Source organism: Rhinoraja longicauda, chromosome 7 (assembly GCF_053455715.1).
Source record: "Rhinoraja longicauda isolate Sanriku21f chromosome 7, sRhiLon1.1, whole genome shotgun sequence".
Taxonomy (NCBI): Eukaryota; Metazoa; Chordata; class Chondrichthyes; order Rajiformes; family Arhynchobatidae; genus Rhinoraja; species Rhinoraja longicauda.
In genome coordinates, this window is record NC_135959.1 from 27,564,660 (window position 1) to 27,582,762 (window position 18,103).

Here is an 18,103-nt window from a genome sequence, read left to right on the forward strand (position 1 = left end):
GAACTTACGAGGAGAAAATAAAATGTAAAATATGCGCCTGTCTTTCTTCGCACAATGCTGGGATTGTTGATGGATTCAATAACTCGCAAAATGGGCGACAGTTATTTTAAGATCCAACATTGGTGCCAGGTTTGAATTGTGAAAATTTCCACGTGACCCAAACTTTAAGTACGATTTTCTAATTGAATAGTGGCATTTCTTTTTGAAGGCAGTATAACCAATGTGTAAAATGTTTGGATACTTTGGTGATTTGCAAAGTGAAGCTTTTGATCTAGTAATTCTGAATCTTCGCCCTACACGGTTGAATGTTTACTGAGAAGACATCTATGATAATATTAGTTTTCAGATTCCAGGAGGCTGTAGTCAAAAAAGTGTGAGTCTTTGGCTGCGAGTCTTTGGCGAGGAGGCTGAGGTGAGGAGGATACACTTGTTTTGGAATCTGATTTGTTTTTTGACACTAAAGTAATAGTAGGCAAGTTGGTGCAGTGTATTTCCTGCAGGATGTGGGAAGGTAGGGACACCGCTAGAGCTGGGAGCTACACCTGCAAGAACTGTGTCCAGGTGCAGCTCCTGAATGGACGTGTGGTGGAGTTGTAAAAGCAGCTGGATGACCTCAGGGCCATCCGGGAATGCGAAAGTTTCCTGGACAGGACCTACTGTGAGGCTGTCACGCCAAGGGCCCAGGTCGAGCAAAGGTGGGTGACCGTTTCAAGGGGGAGTGAACGTGGACTCCCAACAGACACCGGTGGCTGTGCCTATTGCAAACAGGTACACCCTCTTGGGAGCTGTCGGGGCAAAAGACGCTTCCAGTCCGAGCTGCGGACAGGTTGGTGGCTCTAATCCAGGCAAGGAGACTCGACCGGGGAGACCGAAGTCAGGAAGAGCCATAGTAGTGGGTGACTCCATCGTCCGAGGTACGAACAGTAGATTCTGTGGCCGCAGGCGGGACTTGAGGATGGTCTGTTGCCTCCCCGGTGCCAGCGTTCAAGACATCACGGAGCGGCTTCAGAACATCCTAGCGAGGAAAGGCGATCAACCGGAAGCAGTTGTGCACGTGGGCACGAATGACGTTGGGAAGAAGAAGGTGGAGATACTGCAACGTGAGTTTAAAGAGTTAGGAAGAAGACTGAGAAGTAGGACGTCGAGGGTGGTTATCTCTGGACTGTTACCTGTACCTCGTGCTGGTGAAGGCAGGAACTGGAGAGATCGGGGATATGAATGTATGGCTGAGGGGCTGGTGCAGGGAGCAGGGACTTAGATTTCTAGACCACTGGGATCTCTTCTGGGGTAGGGGTGACCTGTTCAAAAGGGATGGGTTACACCTTAACAGCAGGGGGACCAACATTCTGGCAGGCAGGTTTGCTAGTGCTACACGTGTGGCTTTAAACTAAGTAGTGGGGGGAGGGGTTGACAAATTGGGAATATGAAGATGGAGTTAAAGGGGAAGCGAATAAATGGGAAGAAGTATATCAGAGCAAAGAAGAGTGGGAAGCCAGAGGACTGGGAATCTTTTAAAGAGCAACAGAAGATAACTAAAAAGGCAATACGGGGAGAAAAGATGAAGTACGAGGGTAAGCTAGCCAATAATATAAAGGAGGATAGTAAAAGCGTTTTTAGGTATGTGAAGAGGAAAAAAATAGTTAAGGCAAATGTGGGTCCCTTGAAGTCAGAAGCAGGGGAATTTATTATGGGGAACAAGGAAATGGCAGACGAGTTGAACCGGTACTTTGGATCTGTCTTCACGAAGGAAGATACAAGCAATCTCCCAGATGTTCTAGTGGCCAGAGATCCTCGGGTGACGGAGGAACTGAAGGAGATTCACATTAGGCAGGAAATGGTGTTGGGTAGACTGATGGGACTGAAGGCTGATAAATCCCCAGGACCTGATGGTCTGCATCCCAGGGTACTTAAGGAGGTGGCTCTAGAAATTGTGGATGCATTGATGATCATTTTCCAACGTTCTATAGATTCAGGATCAGTTCCTGTGGATTGGAGGGTAGCTAATGTTATCCCACTTTTTAAGAAAGGAGGAAGAGAGAAAACGGGAAATTATAGACCAGTTAGTGTGACATCAGTGGTGGGGAAGATGCTGGAGTCAATTATAAAAGACAAAATTGCGGAGCATTTGGATAGCAGTAACAGGATCGTTCCGAGTCAGCATGGATTTACGAAGGGAAAATCATGCTTGACTAATCTTCTGGAATTTTTTGAGGATGTAACTAGGAAAATTGACAGGGGAGAGCCGGTGGATGTGGTGTACCTTGACTTTCAGAAAGCCTTCGACAAGGTCCCACATAGGAGATTAGTGGGCAAAATTAGGGCACATGGTATTGGGGGTAGGGTACTGACATGGATAGAAAATTGGTTGACAGACAGAAAGCAAAGAGTGGGGATAAATGGGTCCTTTTCAGAATGGCAGGCAGTGACTAGTGGGGTACCGCAAGGCTCGGTGCTGGGACCGCAGCTATTTACAATATACATTAATGACTTGGATGAAGGGATTAAAAGTACCATTAGCAAATTTGCAGATGATACAAAGCTGGGTGGTAATGTGAGCTGTGAGGAAGATGCTATGAGGTTGCAGGGTGACTTGGACAGGTTGTGTGAGTGGGCGGATGCATGGCAGATGCAGTTTAATGTGGATAAGTGTGAGGTTATCCACTTTGGTGGTAAGAATAAGAAGGCAGATTATTATTTGAATGGTGTCAAGTTAGGAAAAGGGGACGTACAACGAGATCTGGGTGTCCTAGTGCATCAGTCACTGAAAGGAAGCATGCAGGTACAGCAGGCAGTGAAGAAGGCCAATGGAATGTTGGCCTCCATAACAAGAGGAGTTGAGTATAGGAGCAAAGAGGTCCTTCTGCAGTTGTATAGGGTCCTAGTGAAACCTGGAGTACTGTGTGCAGTTTTGGTCTCCAAATTTGAGGAAGGATATTCTTGCTATTGAGGGCGTGCAGGGTAGGTTTACTAGGTTAATTCCCGGAATGGCGGGACTGTCATATGTTGAAAGACTGGAGCGGCTAGGCTTGTATACACTGGAATTTGGAAGGATGAGAGGGGATCTTATCGAAACATATAAGATTATTAAGGGATTGGACACGTTAGAGGCAGGAAACGTGTTCCCAATGTTGGGGGAGTCCAGAACCAGGGGCCACAGTTTAAGAATAAGGGGTAGGCCATTTAGAACGGAGATGAGGAAAAACATTTTCAGTCAGAGAGTTGTAAATCTGTTGAATTCACTGCCTCAGAAGGCAGTGGAGGCCAATTCTGAATGCATTCGAGAGAGAGATAGATAGCGCTCTTAAGGATAGCGGAGTCAGGGGTTATGGGGAGAAGGCAGGAACGGGGTACTGATTGAGAATGATCAGCCATGATCACATTGAATGGTGGTGCTGGCATGAAGGGCAGAATGACCTACTCCTGCACCTATTATTGTAAAAAAATAGGAAGAGCTGCATCGCACTTATCATCTAGGAATGACATAATCCAAGGTGGTATTTAATCGCTTGGTGTTTGATAATGTAATTGTGGAAAAAGTGCCACATTTTTATGACAATTATATGGCTTAATCTTTCTTCATATGCACTTTAGATAACACAATTTATCTACAATAACCTCACTGTTACTCTGGGAGAAGGGTAACTTTATGGCTCTTGGATTTGCTCCTATGATGTGCAACAAAAAAAAATCCAGCTCTGTAGTTAGTGGACATTCTTAACCAAAGGGTGATTTTTTTTTTTTTTTGCACGTGCTGTTATTGATACTTGATTGATTATGATTTGGATAACTATCTTAGCCATGTCATTAAGACAATGAATTTGATTGTTGCAAAGACCAAAGATTCATTGTTGCCAATCACAGGAAAGTCTAGCTGAGTGCCGATTTATTTTAAAGCCTTATAAATAACTTCTTCTCAAAGACCATACTAAGATGTGAATGAGAATCCTTTATCTCTCCTCTGTTAGTTTGCTATAAACACTGTTTATAGTTCTGTGTTGGAATTACGTATAAGAATGACAGTGTTGCTTCGAATGACTAAAGGGTTGCAGCACAATATACAGATTTAGATTAATGTTTACTCCAACCAGACCAACTAGTGTTTTTAAGTTTGCAGGAAGCAACTGCAGATGCTGGTTTACACCAAAGATAGACACAAAAAGCTGGAGTAAATTCAGCAGGTCAGGCAGCATCTATGAAGAAAAGGAATAGGTGACGTTTGAGTTGAAACCCTTCTTCAGACTGAGTCAGGGGAGAGGGAAACGAGACATGAAAAGGTACAGAACAATGAATGAAAGGTATGCAAAGGACAAATTGAAGCTAGCAAAGATAATCATGGAAAGGCAGAGCACACAATGGCTCATAGTTGGCTGTGATAACGAGTGATACATACAGTGAAACTAGTACGTGTAGGAAAGAACTGCAGATGCTGGTTTAAATCGAAGGTAGTCACAAAATGCTGGAGTAACTCAGCAGGACAGGCAGCATCTTTGGAGAGAAGACATGTGAAACTAGTACGACGACTAGGGAGGGGGAGGGACAGAGAGAAAGGGGAACCCAAGGGTTACTTGAAGTTAGAGAAATCAATATTCATACCATGCGAAATATGAGGTTCATGTGAACCATTGTAGACTTTCTCCCACTAAGATGATCAGTACAGAAAGCGAGCAGTGATAATACGATACAATACAATAGAACTTTATTTATCCCAGGAAGGAAATTGGTCTGCCAACAGTCATGAAACACAACAAGATACATGATGAGTGGAAAGTCCAGGATTTGGGATGTGCAAAGATTGGGGAGAGGGTGGGGAGGGAGAGAGAAGGAGAGTCAGTCTACCCCTTGACAGAAGTTGTACAGTTGGATTGGGTAAATGGGTAGAATTAATTCTACCCATATATCCTGTATAAAATGGCATCGGCTTTTTAATTGATTTAAACAACTTTTTCAAAACTAATCTCTCCCTTTCCACGCATATTTATAACAGATTCCTAGGTTGTTCTTACTCATCCTTGATATATGGGAATCAACAGCAAGCCAGCAGTCAATGCCCACGTTTTAATAAACAAATTCAAATTCAAAAACATTCCCGCTTTCCCCCTCCATATCCTGAAGAGAGTAGTCTCGAAACACTTTCATTAGAATACCAACTGCCTACAATGCAGAAACACCCTCACTCTTCCAATGCCATGTAAGAAAATTCTCCAGCGAACACCTTAATTGTCTCTGTCTCAGTTTTGTAATTCATTTCTTAATAAACAGATGCACTTTAGAAGTGCAAGTCAGAAGTAATGCAATAGTTAGGGTGTGGAGAAGAAATGTCAAAAATATCCCTAAAGTCAAACCAGAAGACTTGGATGGTATCCCAGCTAATTGCAGAAAGGAATGGGAATCTTAACCTGTTATGAATTCCCTTGAGCACCAAGGATCCGACTAGATTGTTTAAAACAAAATCTGCACATTCCTGCAGACACAACACATTGGGCCAAGAGTCAGTGTTCCACATGTGTGTAGATCAACTGCCTTTTACGTTTACTACTCAGCAAATTCCTATCTTGTTTTGTAGTTTAAATAAAATAGATTTATTAATACACACACACACACACACACACACACACTGAAATCCACTCTGTAAGAATACAATTAAATTGATTTCACTTTTGGCTGTGGACACAAAATGCTGGGGTAACTAGGCGGATCAGGCAGCATCTCAGGAGAGGAGGAGTTTTGGCTGTGGTCATTGAGATGATGATTCAATTCTCTGAGTTTGTTTTAAACTTGATTTTGATGTTCAAAATTTTACTGCTGGCTAAAGGGACAGTCAGGATATGAACTTAGTTGGCAAACTTTTTGAATAATTGCTTTGTTAAAACTTACTGCCAACCTTTTTCAATCAGAAGAAATAGAAATTAATACCTCTGTAACTTCCAATAGATATGTAGCCATCAGAGTTATGTGTTTTTGAATTCTGGACTCCCGATTATTATTGAATTTAATCACTTCCTCTGATAGCTGCACTTCCTTGAGCTCCCAAGAGCACAAACCCTGGAATTCCTTCCCTAAGATTCACATATCATTTCAATTCATTCCTTAATGCCTTAACCAAGGTATGGCCTCTTTGTCCAAAACTCACCATGTGGAACTCTATCTCAGATCCTGTTTAATTATACTCCAATGAAGGTGCTGTAGTGTGTTTTGCTGTGTATATTATGTTATGGAAATGGTTCAATGGTACTTATATTGTCACATGTAGCTAAGTAGTGATTTTTGTTTTTGAATACAGTTCAGTGACAATCCTACTATACATTAGGCACAATCAAAGGGTTCAAAGGGTGTTTTATTGTCACGTGTACCAATTAAGGGTAGTGACACTCAATTTACCATGCAGCCATATAAAAAAAGCAACAAGGCACAGCAGATTCCCCACATTCCTCACTGTGACGGAAGGCAAAAAGTCTCATCTTCTTCACTCTTTACTCTTCAATCATATTAAGAATAAGAGTGCAAGATAGTAGACCTCACTGAGTCAGTATGCAAGAGTCAACATGTTTAGGCATCTTGTCCCTTTCCAGTCTGAAATTTCATTAAGAGCCCTTGGATATTTTGAACTCTATATTCCAGGTTGAATAAAATAATTTTGAGACTTTAAACTAGCTGTCTTAGAGAGTCATCGAGTTGTACAGCTCATAAACAAACCCTTCAGGCCAACTCATACATGACTAATTTGCCTACCTGAGCTAGTCTCATTTGCCTGTGTTTGTTCCATATACTTCCTATCCATATACCTGTCCTTATGTATTTTAAATGTTGTAATTCTACCTACCTCAACCAGTACCTCTAGCAGCTATTTCCGCATACCCACAACCTTCTGTGTGAAAAGGTTGCTCCTCAGGTCTCCTTCAAATCTTTCCCCTCCACCTTAATCTATGCTCTTTAATTTTAGACTCTATCCTGGGGAAAATACTGTGGTGATTCACCTTATCCATGCCCCTCATTCATTTATATTGCCTCTCTCAGGTCATCCTTTGGCCTTCTATGGTCCAGGGAAAAAGCCTCAGCCTCTCCTTTATAACTCAAACCAAGTCCCGGTAACCATCCTCGTGGATCGTTTTTGTACACTTTTCAGTTTAATGACATCTTTCCTATAGCTAGGCAGTCAGAGCTGTACACAATACGCATAAGGTGGTCTCACCAATGTCTGGTACAGATGTCTTCTTTGAGTTGGTTATGTATGTGGAAATTGAATGCCACCAGTCATAGATGTTATAGTAATTAGTCATTTCATACACTGATGAATATTTTTTTTAAATGTAGATGCAGGAAATCTGAAATAAAAACGGAAAGTATTGAAAAGCTTATCAGGTCTAGTGGCGTCTATGGAGAGAGAAAGAGATCCTTCAGCAAACAAGAAAGTGAAATACAGGTTGCAGAGGACGGTGGGGAAGAGAGAGAGAGAGAGAGAGAGAGAGAGAGAGAGTAGAGAGAGAGAGAGAGAGAGAGAGAGAGAGAGAGAGAAGAGAGAGAGAGAGAGAGAGAGAGAGAGAGAGAGAGAGAGAGGAGAGAGAGAGAGAGAGAGAGAGAGAGAGAGAGAGAGAGAGAGAGAGAGAGAGAGAGAGAGAGAGAGAGAGAGAGAGAGAGAGAGAGAGAGAGAGAGAGAGAGAGAGAGAGAGAGAGAGAGAGAGAGAGAGAGAGAGAGAGAGAGAGAGAGAGAGAGAGAGAGAGAGAGAGAGAGAGAGAGAGAGAGAGAGAGAGAGAGAGAGAGAGGAGAGAGAGAGAGAGAGAGAGAGAGAGAGAGAGAGAGAGAGAGAGAGAGAGAGAGAGAGAGAGAGAGAGAGAGAGAGAGAGAGAGAGAGAGAGAGAGAGAGAGAGAGAGAAGAGAGGAGATGGGGAGAGAGATGGGGAGAGAGATGGGGAGAGAGATGGGAGAGAGATGGGGAGAGAGATGGGGAGAGAAGATGGGAGAGAGATGGGGAGAGAGATGGGGAGAGAGATGGGGAGAGAGATGAATGCAGGTCAGAGCAGCTGCAGGTGAAATGCAGGTCAGAGCAGCTGCAGCAAGTCATGAGAAAGCTGCAAATGCCCAGCAGATTAGGCAATGTCTGTAGAGCGAGGAAAGCTGAGCATGTACTGGAGATGGATAAGCTTGCAGCAAGTTATCTGATGTTGTTGACTTGTATAACGACCTGATGGTCACAATAAGCCCAGGTGGAAAACCTTTGCCATCATTGGAATAGTGCAACAGGCTACAGATAGCTGATCAGAGAGAGTTAGCAAATTAATGTGACAGGCAACTGTCAGCTCAAGGTTGCCCCTATGGACTGAACACTACCAAGCGATCGTCCATTCTTTGGTTTGTAGAGGCGACCACTTTGCGAACACCAAGCACCATACACTGGACAGGAGAAGTCCTAGTGAAATGCTGGATCATCTGGAAAGAATATCTGGATCCCTAGATGTAGAAAAGGGATGAGGTGAAGGGACAGAGGTTACATCTCCTGTTCGAGTCACAGAGCTATTGCATGGGAAAACGCCAGGAGAAGAGAGTTGGGTAGAGATGGAAAAACAACAAAGGAAATGATTTCTTCAGGAGGCTGAAAGGGAGGAGAGGGAAGATATGTCTGGTGGTTCACTTGCATTTATTCTCGATCCCTCAGCTTTATAGATACATAGAGAAGAGGTGCAGGAGTAGGCCATTCGGCCCTTCGAGCCAGGACAGCCATTCAATGTGATCATGGCTGATTATCCACAATCAGTACCCGTTTCCTGCCTTCTCCCCATATCCTTTGATTCCGCTAGCCCTGAGAGCGCTATCTAATTCTCTTTTGAATGCATCCAGTGAATCGGCCTCCACTGCTTTGTGTGGCAGAGAATTCCACAAATTCACAACTCTGTGTGAAAAAGTTTTTCCTCATCTCAGTTCTAAATGGCCTATCGCTACTTCTTAAACTGTGGGCCCTGGTTCTGGACTCCCCCAACATCGGGAACATGTTTCCTGCATCTAGCGTGTCCAATCCCTTAATAATTTTCTTTCTTTCTGTCTGACAGTCAAGTTTAGGCCCACCTTACCATTGTCCAGCTTTGACCTGGGATATTAGCTCTTTCTCACCCCGCTGCTCCCTGACCTTTTGGGTGTTTCCAGCATTATCCCACACACTGCTGGGTTTGACGACTTCTTGGTTTGCAATCAGCTCACCAATAATTCTGGTCTGCACCATTTTCTAGCTAAAGTGGTGCTTTGGCCTTTAAAGGAGTTTTGAGAGTAGATCTTTAATAGACACAAAATGCTGGAGTAACTCAGCGGGACAGGCAGTATCCCTGGATTGAAGGAATGGATGACGTTTTGGGTCGAGAAGGGTCACCCATTCCTTCTCTCCAGAGAGGCTGCCTGTCCCGCTGAGTTATTCCAGCATTTTGTGTCTACCTTCGATTTAAACCAGCTCTGCAGTTGTTTCCTGCACAGCTTCGGGAGTAGAGTTGTGGAATGCATCATTTGGCATTAATCGTCGGCAGCATAGTTGTTTCATTAACAAACACAAGGTGGCAGTGTTAACCTATCATTTCATGTCATCTAGGAATAACAACAGAAGAGGATTTTGCCACAACCTCGAACATATGACAGTTATTCTAAAAGATAGGGATGTTTAAACAAGGGTACTTTAACCTTAAGTATTCATTTCACCCGACAGTGTTGAGTGATTGTCGAACGTACAAAATGGAAGAGATGGTAGGCCAATGCCCCCTTGACCTTTCTGCACCAGTTGATAGATCAGAGCCTCAAATCCAAGTCCCTGTATCCAAGTTCCTGTGTTGCTTGATATTTTTCTTGCCCCATCTCCAAAAGTCTCTTCATTTTGGCCTTGAATGGATTGGGACGGTATCTACAGTCCGATAGGATAGGGAATTCCAAAAATGTAAATCCCTCGAGTAAACTATTGTTCTCTTTACATTGGTTCTAAGTAGCTGACCCTTTCACACAGTAAATCTCCATCACTCCGGCATTAGTGCTGCATTAGCAGATTGTCCAGGTTAAAATGAACACTCCAATAGGCTTTTAATTCACTTTTTTGTTAAATTTTACATAGTAGAGCATCACATTTTCCAGTGACCATGGGAAGTTTCAAGGGAGCGCTGGAAAATAGGCTCTGGTAAGTTTCCTGGGAGTGTGTAAAACAGAACCTGGTGAGTTTAAGGCAAGTGTTCACTGAGTCAGTTGCTGAACCAACGGAATATCCAAAAATGTGCAGGAAGGAACTGCAGATGCTGATTTACACTAAAGGCAGACACAAAATGTTGGAGTAACTCAGCGGGTCAGGCAGCATCTCTGGAGAAAAGGAACAGCTGTCATTTCGGGTCGAGACTCGCTGAGTTACTCCAGCTTTTTGTACCGATCTTCATCATATCCAAACAGATGCACAGAATCTCTTGCCCAGGGTAGGGGAATTGAGGACCAGAGGACATCTGTTCAAGGTGAAGTGGAAAAGATTTAATAGGAATCTGTGGGGTAACTTTTTCACACAAAGGGTGGTGGGTGTATGGAACAAGCTGCCAGAGGAGATACTTGAGACTGGGACTATCCCAACGTTTAAGAAACAATTAGACATGTACATGGATAGGACAACTTTGGAGGGATGTGGACCAAGCGCAGGCAAGTGGGACTAGTGTAGCTGGGACATGTTGGCCGGTCGATGTGGGCAAGTTGGGCCGAAGGGCCTATTTCCACACTTTATCACTCTATGACTTGAGCTGGATAGCAAATATTTGACATGTTACTGTATGGAGACTCTGCCCCCTAGTGTCCCACTCCCTGCTCTGGTCGATGCAGCCTGAGCAAGTGGCCTCTTGGCATCCAATGTATAAAACCTTCTTAGAATCAGGTCAGAGTTGACCTTTTATTCTGTTTGAACACCAGTTGGAAATTGAAAGGTAGGTGATGGTCAGTAACAGATTCAGAAATTTGGATAAAATGCCAACTTTTTGGCCTTTTAAAAAACCCAAAAACTTGTTACTTATCCTTTCTTGGGTGAGTGACTCCTGTTTGAGCCAGAAATTTGTAGATGTAGGGAAAGCTCACCAGTACGAAATTGCGTGTGTGAAGCACGTAATGCATTGAAAATCTCTCCAAGGTGCTTCAGTGGAGCGTCAACAGAATTTGACAAATTCTCGCAGGAAATAGCATTCTGGTAAATGGTGGAGCAGATGACCAGACGCATGGTTGGAGCATTTTCATGGCTGGAAATGAAAGACAAAAGGATATGTGAAATAGGAGCAGGAATAAGCCATTTAGTCTCGATCCAATGTTCTGCGCGGTCAACACTTCTTTCTTTCGTTGGATGTCAACTACAACAATCAAAAGTGGCAATTGGTGCTTCAGAGTACCATAGTTGACGCTTTGCTGCAAATTTTGCCAGTTCCGTACAACTACCCAGGGTGGACGAGGAGGACGTAAAGCAGCTCCCACCCTGAGGTCAACACTGACCTCCTACATCAATACCATTTTCCTGCCTTTTCCCAAGATAGAAGGCAGTTCACTGGATGTTTTCAAGGGAGAGCTAGATTTAGCTCTTGGGGCTAACAGAATCAAGGGAATCAAGGGCGGCACGGTAGCGCAGCGGTAGAGTTGCTGCTTTACAGCGAATGCAGCGCCGGAGACTCAGGTTCGATCCTGACTACGGGTGCTGCACTGTAAGGAGTTTGTACGTTCTCCCCATGACCTGCGTGGGTTTTCTCCGAGATCTTCGGTTTCCTCCCACACTCCAAAGACGTACAGGTATGTAGGTTAATTGGCTGGGTAAATGTAAAAAAAATTGTCCCTAGTGGGTGTAGGATAGTGTTAATGTACGGGGATCGCTGGGCGGCACGGACTTGGAGGGCCGAAAAGGCCTGTTTCTGGCTGTATATATATGATATGATGATATGGGGAAAAAAGCAGGAACGGGTTACTGATTTTGGATGATCAACCATGATCGTATTGAATGGCGGTGCTGGCTCGAAGGGCCAAATGGCCAACTCCTGCACCTTTTTTCTATGTTCCTATGTCCCTAGTTATGATGTTTCCATCCCTGAACCATCCATAACTTGATCTTTTCGTAAGTCGGAAATGCACAAAAAACTGAGTTGCTGCCTTACAGCGCCAGAGACCCGGGTTTGATCCTGACTACCAGTGCTGTCTATATGGAGTTTGTACATTCTCCCCGAGACCACGTGGGTTTTCTCCGAGATCTTCGGTTTCTCCCAGAGACATACAGGTACGTAGGTTAATTGGCTTGGTGTATGTGTAAATTGTCCCTGGTGTATGTAGGATAGTGCTAATGTGTGGAGATCACTTCTTGGGGTGGACTCGATGCGCCGAAGGGCCTGTTTCCGCACTGTATCTCTTAACTAAACTAAACCACCGTGCCACCCTGTCTGTCTGTCGGAGTTTGGATGTTCTCCCTGTGACTGCATGGGATTTCTCCGGCTACTCCAGTTTCCTCCCATACTCCAAAGACATGCAGGTTTGTATCACCTTGACCAATAGTGGGGTTATAACGTTTTGGTTAGTGGGTCTTTGCTGCAGCCAAATTGGTTGCCATATTTCCACCATGACTGAGGTTATTACTACACTTTAATCTTGAGATATGCATGTGGCTATGTATGATTTATAATATCAAAACAATTCTTAGTTGTCCAAAGAATTTTGTGGTGGTTTAATATATTCCTGGCTGAGTGGAGAAATTGTTTCACTTATGGATAATTGCAGGACAGACCAAGAAAATAATATTGAGGTAGATGATCAAACTTGACTGTGCCAAATGGTGAATTGGGTTCAAGCGACTAGATAGCCCATTTCTGCACCTGTTTCTCACATCCTTGCATCCTTGAAGATGCTCGATTTAAAAATCATCTTCCTTTGTGTGTCAGCTATGCAGCCTTGTTTCTGCCCAGTCCCTTTAACTGTGTGTTTGATGAATGTGGAAGGAAGATTTCACCCGTGGTATTTTCCCACCAGTTCATGCAGCAGCTCGGATTGCATCCCAGCTGGGAGTTTGGTGACGTCTTGGGAATGGATCTAGAAATTCTCAGCCTGGTGCCAAGACCTATCTGCGCAATTCTCCTGCTCTTCCCAGTGACAGAAAAGGTATGTTTTAGAAAATAAAATGGTAAGTTTACCAATCAAAAATGTGGGGCTTTCGAACTGAGACACATTCCTGTATTACGAGAAGATAACTGCAGATGCTGGTACAAATCGAAGGTATTTATTCACAAAATGCTGGAGTAACTCAGCAGGTCAGGCAGCATCTCAGGAGAGAAGGAATGGGTGATGTTTCGGGTCGAGACCCTTCTTCCTGTATTACATATTCCTTCAATCATGCAGATGTGAATATTCCATACTTGTTATTCCATACTTGTTTCTCCTGATTGTTGTTTTGTCTTCTGCTCTGTAATCAGTGTGAATTTTGTATAGAAGGTCAGCAAAATACTGAGGATTAAATTGGGATTAGGCAGATTCTGAAATTTAAGAGTCAGATGCACTGTTTTCCTGACTCATACACTTCAGGTTTCTTGCATGTCGGTAGCGGTCAGAGTTGAAATATGAGGCCAAAAACTTGCCTTTTGCTCTCAGTTTGGATGACAATAGCCCTTTGCAGGTCAGTATTTCCCTAGCTCCTCTGACTTCTGTGCCGCAATGAGCAGACAAAGATGTGCTGGTGGTTAGATGCCAGCACATCTGACTCAATGTTGAATCCAGGGGCTGAGACAAGAGACCAGATGCATTCATATCTAGCCACCGCTTTATATAGCATGGTCCCGTTTATTTAAATGGAAGCACCAACCTGGATTGAAAAGCATTAAGTGATTCATTTCTTCAACTATTTTATTTACAAGATGTAATGTTAAAAATGTTCTTAAGTTTCATTTAATATGTCTATACACTGATGAGCCAAAACATTATGACCACCTGCCTGATATGCTGTTGGATCTCTGTGTGCCGCCAAAACAGCACCGACCAACTGAGGCATGGACTCTACAAGACCCCTGAAGGTGTCCTGTGGCATCTGGCACCAAAACATTAGCAGTAGACCCTTCAAGTCCTGTAAGTTGCGAGGTGGAGCTGCCGTGGATCGGACTTGTCGATCCAGCACATCCCACAGATGCTCAAACGGATTGAGATCTGGAGAATTTGGAGGCCAGGGCAACACACCGCGAACGCTTCATCATGTTCCTCAAACCATTCCCGAACAATGTGTGCAGTGTGGCAGGGAGCATTATCCTGTTGATAGAGGCAACTGCCATCAGGGAATAGCATTGCCATGAAGGGGTGTACCTGGTCTGCAACGATGTTTAGGTAGGTGACTTGTGTCAAATTGACGTCCACATGAATGGCCGGACCCAGGTTTCCCAGCAGAACATTGCCCAGAGCATCACACTCCCTCCACCGGCTTGTCATCTTCCCACAGTGCATCCTGGTGCCATCACATCCCCAGGTAAACGGCGCGCACATACACGGCCATCCACGTGATCTAAAAGAAAACGGGACTCATCGGACCAGGCAACCTTCTTCCACTGCTCCAAGGTCCAGTTCCGACGCTCGCGTGCCCAATGTAAGCACTTTTGACGGTGGACAGGGGTCATCATGGCCACTCTGACCGATCTGCGGCTACACAGCCCCATACGCAGCAGGGTGCGATGCACTGTGTATTGTGACACATTCCTCCCGTGACCACCATTGAATCTTGTCCCACAGTAGATCTTCTGTCGGTTCGGACCAGACAGGATAACCTTCGTTGCCCTCGTGCATCAATGAGCCTTGGGCGCCCAACACCCTGTCGCCGGTTTGTGGTTTGTCCCTCCTCGGACCACTGTCAGTAGGTACTCACCACTACTGACCGGGAGCACCCCACAAGCCTTGCCGTTTCAGAGATGCTCTGACCCAGTCGTCTGGCCATAACAATTTGGCCATTGTCAAAGTCGCTCAGGTCTTTATTCCTGCCCATTTTCCCCGCATCCGACACAATAACTTCAAGAACTGACTGTTCACTTGTTGCCTAATATATCCCACCCCTTGACAGGTGCCATTGTAACAAGATAATCAATGTTATTCACTGCACCTGTTAGTGGTCATAATGTTTTGGCTCATCGGTGTATATTTCAATAGTTTTTAAATGTCTCTGATTAGATGGCACAGTGGCGCAGCGGTAGAGTTGCTGCCTTACAGCGCTTTCAGCGTCAGAGACCCAGGTTCGATCTCGACTACGTGTGCAGTCTGTAAGGAGCTTGTACGTTCTCCTCGTGACTGCGTGGGTTTTCTCCAAGTTCTTTGGTTTCCTCCCACACTCAAGTCGTACAGGTTTGTAGGTTAATTGGCTTTGTATAAAAATGTAAATTGTCCCTAGTGTATGTAGAATAGTGTTAATATGTGGGGATCGCTGGCCGGCGCGGACTCGATGGGCTGAAGAGCCTGTTTCCGCGCTGTATCTAAACTGAACTAAATTATTTGAGATGTTTTGAAAGAGTGAAGTAGGCCTTTGACGGTGCAAAGGAGTTTTCGTGTGGTCAGGGGTAGGGCCTCGTGATTCCCGTTCCTGTTGCCTAATTGCTGGTGAGGTGACTACAGTCTTGTAATCTGCAGGTTAATTGGATGTGTGGAGTCACAAAAGGTTAGTGCAGCCCTGATGGAGGGTAGGCTTGAGATGCGGGCCTTGTCAGGCTTGATCCAACCTATGTTTTTGGATGGATGGTGATGGTTTAATGGACAACACTCTAAAGAAGGATCTCTGTGTAACCCATTGCAGAGCACCATAATTGCTCTGGTTAATATCACCGAACACAAATTAAACATCAACACTGACCTATTTGTGATGCATGAATACAGCACTTACTGTGTTATTTCTGGACATTAGGAGAAGGTACTACATTTGAGTAAAGAGCCTGTCCCACTTAGGCGATTTTAAGGCGACTGCCGGCGACTAGGCTGTCGCCGAACGTTCGCCGGGGTGTCGCGGGCATGATCGTGAGGAGTCTTCAATGAATCGTAGCGGAACTCGGCGCGTCGCGGAAACATTTTCCAGATAGAATTTTCTCGGCGACAGCTGGCTTGTAGCCAGGTATCGTAGCTTATTGTGGGCGCTGTCCCATGCTGTCCCCAGGTTTGCTAGGTTGTCGCAGATGCATGTAGAAGCACATAATATTAAATTAAGAAATGGCATTTGAAGATACCAGAAGATAGTGTTGTTTAACCAATTTATTTACCGTCAGGACATTTGACAGGTAGATTGGAGACGACAGTTTGACAGTCAGGTAAGCGTGGGAATTTTGCGATGTTTCCGAAGACGGTGTAATCTCTTAGCCAGGTGCTAGTTTCACAAAAAAAGTAACTTTTATCGACCTGACTCGGCCTTGTCGTGGTCATTGTCATAGGGTAAAAGAAAATTTTGGCAATCTGCTACGACTTTGAAAGTCGCCGGCAGTCGCCTTAAAAATCGCGTAACTGGGATAGGCCCTTAAGGCAGATTACAATGTTTCTCTTGCTTCCATTGTAGGATATGGTGCAAGGGGAGATTGCCTTCTTTGCAATCTCCTCCTTCTCTCTCCCCCAACCCACTTCATCCGTTATCCAGTCCATCTTCTGAGCAGTCTGGTAGGAGAATGGTGGAGCTAGAAATGTGAACCAGACCGATTGATGGCCAGTTCTGCACAAGTCCCTGTGCACAACGTAAAATTACCCTGATTCTCTCATGTTTTCTGTTGGCCCATCGAGTCGATGCCGACCATCAATTACCGGTACACCAATTCTAGTCTAGTTACCTGGACACGTTTGCATCCTGCGTACTCTAGGGACAGGTTACAGAAGCCAATTAACTTACAAACCTGCACGTCTCAGGAATGTGGGAGGAAACCAGAGCATCGGGAGAAAACTCGGGTGGTCACAGGGAGAATGTATCAACTCGGCAAAGACAGCACCTGTTGTCAGGATTGAACCCGGCTCTCTAGTGCTGTAAGGCAACAGCTCTACAGCTGCACCACAGTTCTACCCCTTGCTTTCTTGGCCCATTGACCCAATCCCACCTTCAATACTCGTGCACTCTACTAATTCTGCCCTGCATTTAATAGTCTCCAAATTAGTTCTATTGCCTACTGTAGCTGGGGCACTGATCTCTGGAATTGTCTTTGTTAACACTCCACCTCTTTGCCTCTTCAGTAAGATCCTGTTGATAAAACAATATCCTTGGCCAAACTTTAAGTCGTCGACTTAGTGTCTCATTAAGGGGCCTGGTACCATTTTATTGAATTTGATAAAATACTTTGATACATTAAAGATGTTTCATGAATGGAAGTTCTGGAAGAATGAAATTCTTGAAAAGGTGGGGGGAAAGCAAAGTGGAACTTTAAAAACAGTTAACAAATCTCAATAATTATAAATGGGGGAAAGAATGAGGCTTCAATCTGTTTTGAAAATGTTAAGTGTTGGGTTGTGTGAACTTGTTTGAAGTCTCTTTAAATGCAAAGACAGGTCACAAGCTCTTGTACTCTGTTGTTTAAATTGTAAGTTTAAGAAAAGAAATTAGTCTGTCATGTTTATATGCTGTGTCAAAGACAGAATGTTTTTGGAACATTGAGTATCTATCACTGATGTTTGTGAAACTATAGGAAGATTATGGGGTTGGGAGGTCTTTGATTTGTGTGCACGTGTGCATTTTAAGTCTTGTTGATGTCCTTGGACTAGGTGATTTGTTGAGAGTCTGTCTGGCTCTGCATTCTACATGGGAAAACAACTTGGCTTTTCAACACATCTGGAACTTGCCATTCCCAGACGGTTTAAATGATGAAACTGTCTACATATTTTAACCTGTCTCAACTTTTTTTTTCTCTTCAACCGCTCTACCTCAGGTATTAGAGCCATCAGACTGATACACAATGTATATATTGTACTGAACAAAGTGAACAAACTTTGTGACAATTTTCCCTTTGTTCTTTTCTTCTTCAAAGCGCACCCCTGATTTGCCTGTATTAAGTATTAGATGATTCACAGTATATTTTTTGTCATTTTATAGTTAAGCTAGTTTTGAAATTTAATCTGATAAAATTGGTTTAAACCAACCATTTAACTTTCTTTCAAAGTTGACAT

General features: G+C 44.0%; 1 protein-coding gene across 1 annotated transcript in view; it reads left to right on the forward strand.

The window, feature by feature from the left end:
• Positions 1-12,961: 12,961 nt before the first annotated feature.
• Positions 12,962-18,103, forward strand: part of uchl3 (ubiquitin carboxyl-terminal esterase L3 (ubiquitin thiolesterase)) — a 33,245-nt gene continuing 28,103 nt past the window's right edge. The window contains exon 1 of the mRNA XM_078402295.1: positions 12,962-13,114. Coding sequence (XP_078258421.1) covers positions 12,989-13,114 — 126 coding nt within the window. The 5' untranslated portion in view covers positions 12,962-12,988. The remainder of the gene's footprint in view (positions 13,115-18,103) is intronic.